The 6,000-nt window shown below is 35.4% G+C and overlaps 1 protein-coding gene across 6 annotated transcripts in view; it reads right to left on the reverse strand.

The window, feature by feature from the left end:
* lama1 (laminin, alpha 1) overlaps positions 1 to 6,000 on the reverse strand; it is a 42,770-nt gene that overhangs the window by 6,949 nt on the left and 29,821 nt on the right. For all 6 annotated transcript variants that reach the window (XM_028434767.1, XM_028434766.1, XM_028434763.1 and 3 more), the window contains 3 exons: positions 5,811 to 5,987; positions 5,591 to 5,745; positions 1,235 to 1,378 (listed from right to left, as the gene is read on the reverse strand). In XM_028434767.1, the coding sequence (XP_028290568.1) occupies positions 1,235 to 1,378; positions 5,591 to 5,745; positions 5,811 to 5,987 (476 nt within the window). The remainder of the gene's footprint in view (positions 1 to 1,234; positions 1,379 to 5,590; positions 5,746 to 5,810; positions 5,988 to 6,000) is intronic.

A 6,000-nucleotide genomic window follows, 5' to 3' on the forward strand; every position in this document is an offset into this window, starting at 1 on the left:
ACACACACACACACACACACACACACACACACACACACACACACACACACACACACACACACACACACACACACACACGCACACACACACACACACACACACACACATATAATTTTTTTTAATAAAGTTGAGAATACAAACTTTGAACAACAAAGTATTTTCAAATTAAGTGTAATGTAATGCAACATTGAACAACACTTGTAAACAATAAAAACTATTAAACATATTTGAGAAAGTATGACAACATTTAGCAAATTTACCCTCGTCATCGTTGACTAAACTGGTTGCACAGTATAGATAATACAAAATAAATACTAATAAATAAAAAAAAAACACACAATTAAAAGGTAGATATAAGTTGTAGTGACATGTATTATTCTGACTGTTCCTTTTGAATTTATATGTCATAAAGATGTATGAGAACAGCTTAGTTTAAATGAACCTAATTTAAATGATCCTGATGAAGCATCAGTTATTTCACCACTAGGGGTCAGAATATTTACAGTATCAGAAGTGATCAATAATCTATGATGTTTCAGACTCTACAATCACTGGTATTGATGATCTCGTCCACAACAACAGAACATCTATATCCACAGATCTTCTGTAGCTGATGAGATGTTTAAAAGCTCTGAGCAGGTGAAGATGATTAATGCTGACTCATGTTTTCACAAAGTGATGCAGCGCTACATGAGAAACTGACAGAGTTTTACAGACACATTAAAGTTAAACAGGCACTAGTGGCTCTGGTTTAGGAGTCAGTGATGAGTTGTGCAGGTCTTTTAGGTCATTTTAAGCAGTGTTTATTATAGTGAGGACAGGAAGGGGGCGCTGCGCTCCTGAAAAAAAACCTTTTTTTCTCACGCTGACAGCATTTCATGTTGATTCTGTTCATTTCTGCGTTTAACCGTTTTCATTGGTCGATTCTGTTAATGCGAATTTCATAGGACCATGGTAGTGTGTTCAGCTGGAACTGAGGGGAGGAGCTCCACGTGTCTGTTTGTGTCTGCAGCAGCGAATAAAGTTGTGTCAATTGAAACAGGCGAGGAAAAAAACTAGAGATGAATCATAGACATATTAAAGAGATGAACACGATGCTGTTAGTATCGATACTTTTGCAAGTAAGCATCACATCCGATACTCACTTTTTGGTATCGAGACTATATTCAGTATTGAGTTTTTTGACAACACTAGTAAGGACTGTGTGTGTGTGTGTGTGTGTGTGTGTGTGTACCGTTGTGTTGCTGCTCAGGTAGAAGAGCAGGTTTTCCCTGCTCGTCGTCTTCAGGATCAAACTCAGAGTGTTGAAATGACTGGACTCAACCTGAGGTCTGTAGGAGCGGATACACTTCCTGTCTGCTGCCATGGCAACCTTAATCTGATGACATCATCATAGTTACTGTTTTATTATTGTGTTGTTGCTGCGTATTTGTTGTGTTGTTATTGTGTATTTGTTGTGTTGTTATTGTGTATTTGTTGTGTTGTTGTTGTGTATTTGTTGTGTTGTTGCTGCGTATTTGTTGTGTTGTTATTGTGTTGTTGTTGTGTTGTTGCTGTGTTGTTGTTGTGTTGTTGTTGTTGTGTTGTTGTTGTGTATTTGTTGTTGATTTGTTGTTGTGTTGTTGTTGTGTATTTGTTGTGTTGTTGTTGTGTATTTGTTGTGTTGTTGTTGTGTATTTGTTGTGTTGTTGTTGTGTATTTGTTGTGTTGTTGTTGTGTATTTGTTGTGTTGTTGTTGTGTATTTGTTGTGTTGTTGTTGTGTATTTGTTGTGTTGTTATTGTGTATTTGTTGTGTTGTTATTGTGTATTTGTTGTGTTGTTACTGTGTATTTGTTGTGTTGTTGCTGTGTATTTGTTGTGTTGTTGCTGTGTATTTGTTGTGTTGTTGCTGTGTATTTGTTGTGTTGTTACTGTGTATTTGTTGTGTTGTTACTGTGTATTTGTTGTGTTGTTACTGTGTATTTGTTGTGTTGTTATTGTGTATTTGTTGTGTTGTTATTGTGTATTTGTTGTGTTGTTGCTGCGTATTTGTTGTGTTGTTGCTGCGTATTTGTTGTGTTGTTATTGTGTATTTGTTGTGTTGTTATTGTGTATTTGTTGTGTTGTTGCTGCGTATTTGTTGTGTTGTTGCTGCGTATTTGTTGTGTTGTTATTGTGTATTTGTTGTGTTGTTGTTGTGTATTTGTTGTGTTGTTGTTGTGTATTTGTTGTGTTGTTGCTGTGTATTTGTTGTGTTGTTGCTGTGTATTTGTTGTGTTGTTGCTGTGTATTTGTTGTGTTGTTATTGTGTATTTGTTGCGTTGTTGCTGCGTATTTGTTGCGTTGTTATTGTGTATTTGTTGCGTTGTTATTGTGTATTTGTTGCGTTGTTATTGTGTATTTGTTGTGTTGTTATTGTGTATTTGTTGTGTTGTTGCTGTGTATTTGTTGTGTTGTTGCTGTGTATTTGTTGTGTTGTTGCTGTGTATTTGTTGTGTTGTTGCTGTGTATTTGTTGTGTATTTGTTGTGTTGTTGTTGCGTATTTGTTGTGTTGTTGCTGCGTATTTGTTGTGTTGTTGCTGCGTATTTGTTGTGTTGTTATTGTGTATTTGTTGTGTTGTTATTGTGTATTTGTTGTGTTGTTATTGTGTATTTGTTGTGTTGTTGCTGTGTATTTGTTGTGTTGTTGCTGTGTATTTGTTGTGTTGTTGCTGTGTATTTGTTGTGTTGTTGCTGTGTATTTGTTGTGTTGTTGCTGCGTATTTGTTGTGTTGTTGCTGTTGTGTTGTTGTTGTGTATTTGTTGTGTTGTTGTTGTGTATTTGTTGTGTATTTGTTGTGTATTTGTTTGTGTTTTGTCATGTTTATTTGTTGTGTTGTAATTGCTGTATTTGTTGTGTGTTGTATTGCTGTATTTGTTGTGTTGTTGTTGTGTTTTTGTTGTGTTGTTGTTTGTTTGTTGTGTTGTTGTTGTGTGTCTGTCGTGTTGTTGTTGTGTGTCTGATGTGTTGTTGTTGTGTGTCTGTCGTGTTGTTGTTGTGTGTCTGATGTGTTGTTGTGTATTTGTTGTGTTGTTATTGTGTATTTGTTGTGTTGTTATTGTGTATTTGTTGTGTTGTTATTGTGTATTTGTTGTGTTGTTATTGTGTATTTGTTGTGTTGTTACTGTGTATTTGTTGTGTTGTTGCTGTGTATTTGTTGTGTTGTTGCTGTGTATTTGTTGTGTTGTTGCTGTGTATTTGTTGTGTTGTTGCTGTGTATTTGTTGTGTTGTTGCTGTGTATTTGTTGTGTTGTTACTGTGTATTTGTTGTGTTGTTACTGTGTATTTGTTGTGTTGTTATTGTGTATTTGTTGTGTTGTTATTGTGTATTTGTTGTGTTGTTGCTGCGTATTTGTTGTGTTGTTGCTGCGTATTTGTTGTGTTGTTATTGTGTATTTGTTGTGTTGTTATTGTGTATTTGTTGTGTTGTTGCTGCGTATTTGTTGTGTTGTTGCTGCGTATTTGTTGTGTTGTTATTGTGTATTTGTTGTGTTGTTGTTGTGTATTTGTTGTGTTGTTGTTGTGTATTTGTTGTGTTGTTGCTGTGTATTTGTTGTGTTGTTGCTGTGTATTTGTTGTGTTGTTATTGTGTATTTGTTGTGTTGTTATTGTGTATTTGTTGTGTTGTTGCTGCGTATTTGTTGCGTTGTTATTGTGTATTTGTTGTGTTGTTATTGTGTATTTGTTGTGTTGTTATTGTGTATTTGTTGTGTTGTTGCTGTGTATTTGTTGTGTTGTTGCTGTGTATTTGTTGTGTTGTTGCTGTGTATTTGTTGTGTTGTTGCTGCGTATTTGTTGTGTATTTGTTGTGTTGTTATTGTGTATTTGTTGTGTTGTTGTTGCGTATTTGTTGTGTTGTTGCTGCGTATTTGTTGTGTTGTTGCTGCGTATTTGTTGTGTTGTTGCTGCGTATTTGTTGTGTTGTTATTGTGTATTTGTTGTGTTGTTATTGTGTATTTGTTGTGTTGTTATTGTGTATTTGTTGTGTTGTTATTGTGTATTTGTTGTGTTGTTGCTGTGTATTTGTTGTGTTGTTGCTGCGTATTTGTTGTGTTGTTGCTGCGTATTTGTTGTGTTGTTGTTGTTGTGTTGTTGTTGTGTATTTGTTGTGTTGTTGTTGTGTATTTGTTGTGTATTTGTTGTGCATTTGTTGTGTTGTTGTTGTGTATTTGTTGTGTTGTAATTGTGTATTTGTTGTGTTGTAGTTGCGTATTTGTTGTGTTGTTGCTGCGTATTTGTTGTGTTGTTGCTGTGTATTTGTTGTGTTGTTGTTGTGTATTTGTTGTGTTGTTGTTGTGTATTTGTTGTGTTGTTGTTGTGTATTTGTTGTGTTGTTGTTGTGTATTTGTTGTGTTGTTGTTGTGTTTTTGTTGTGTGTTGTTGTGTATTTGTTGTGTTGTTATTGTGTATTTGTTGTGTTGTTATTGTGTATTTGTTGTGTTGTTATTGTGTATTTGTTGTGTTGTTATTGTGTATTTGTTGTGTTGTTATTGTGTATTTGTTGTGTTGTTATTGTGTATTTGTTGTGTTGTTACTGTGTATTTGTTGTGTTGTTGCTGTGTATTTGTTGTGTTGTTGCTGTGTATTTGTTGTGTTGTTGCTGTGTATTTGTTGTGTTGTTGCTGTTGTATTTGTTGTGTGTTGTTGTGTATTTGTTGTGTGTTATGTGTATTTGTTGTGTTGTTATGTGTATTTGTTGTGTGTTACTGTGTATTTGTTGTGTTGTTATGGTATTTGTTGTGTTGTTATTGTGTATTTGTTGTGTTGTTACTGTGTATTTGTTGTGTTGTTACTGTGTATTTGTTGTGTTGTTACTGTGTATTTGTTGTGTTGTTATTGTGTATTTGTTGTGTTGTTATTGTGTATTTGTTGTGTTGTTATTGTGTATTTGTTGTGTTGTTATTGTGTATTTGTTGTGTTGTTATTGTGTATTTGTTGTGTTGTTGTTGTGCATTTGTTGTGTTGTTGTTGTGCATTTGTTGTGTTGTTATTGTGTATTTGTTGTGTTGTTATTGTGTATTTGTTGTGTTGTTATTGTGTATTTGTTGTGTTGTTATTGTGTATTTGTTGTGTGTGTTATTGTGTATTTGTTGTGTGTTGTTGTGTATTTGTGTGTTGTTTGTGTGTATTGTGGTTGTTGTGTTGTTGTTGTGTATTTGTTGTGTTGTTGTTGTGTATTTGTTGTGTTGTTGTTGTGTATTTGTTGTGTTGTTACTGTGTATTTGTTGTGTTGTTATTGTGTATTTGTTGTGTTGTTATTGTGTATTTGTTGTGTTGTTATTGTGTATTTGTTGTGTTGTTATTGTGTATTTGTTGTGTTGTTATTGTGTATTTGTTGTGTTGTTGTTGTGTATTTGTTGTGTTGTTGTTGTGTATTTGTTGTGTTGTTGTTGTGTATTTGTTGTGTTGTTGTTGTGTATTTGTTGTGTTGTTATTGTGTATTTGTTGTGTTGTTATTGTGTATTTGTTGTGTTGTTACTGTGTATTTGTTGTGTTGTTACTGTGTATTTGTTGTGTTGTTGTTGTGTATTTGTTGTGTTGTTATTGTGTATTTGTTGTGTTGTGTTACCGATGCGGCCTGTCTGCGGGTCTGTGTGATCAACTCTCTGATGTCCGACAGGTTCCTGTTGATCGTTTCTCCCAGAATCCTCAGCGGTTTCATCCTGTCAATCAAATGCTGTGTACGAAGCTCCGCCTCCTCCAGCTTCTGCTGCACCTCATTGGCTGAAAGGACACAGATGTGAGTGGTCTGCTGAGCTGTGATTGGTTGCGTTGGTAGGGTTTAGAACCTGTGCTGTGGGTGTGTGTCAGCATCTGATTGGTCAGCCTGGAGCTGCTGCTGCTGTCCTCCACCACAGAAGAAGAGTCGTCCACCTGCTTCCTGAGAACTTGCAAACGCAGCAGCACCTCCTGCAGCTTGAAGCGAGCTGCCGTCACCTGAAGCTCCGCCTCCTGCAGCGTTGAACCTGAGCACAGACA

Source organism: Gouania willdenowi, chromosome 20, assembly GCF_900634775.1.
Source record: "Gouania willdenowi chromosome 20, fGouWil2.1, whole genome shotgun sequence".
NCBI lineage: Eukaryota > Metazoa > Chordata > Actinopteri > Blenniiformes > Gobiesocidae > Gouania > Gouania willdenowi.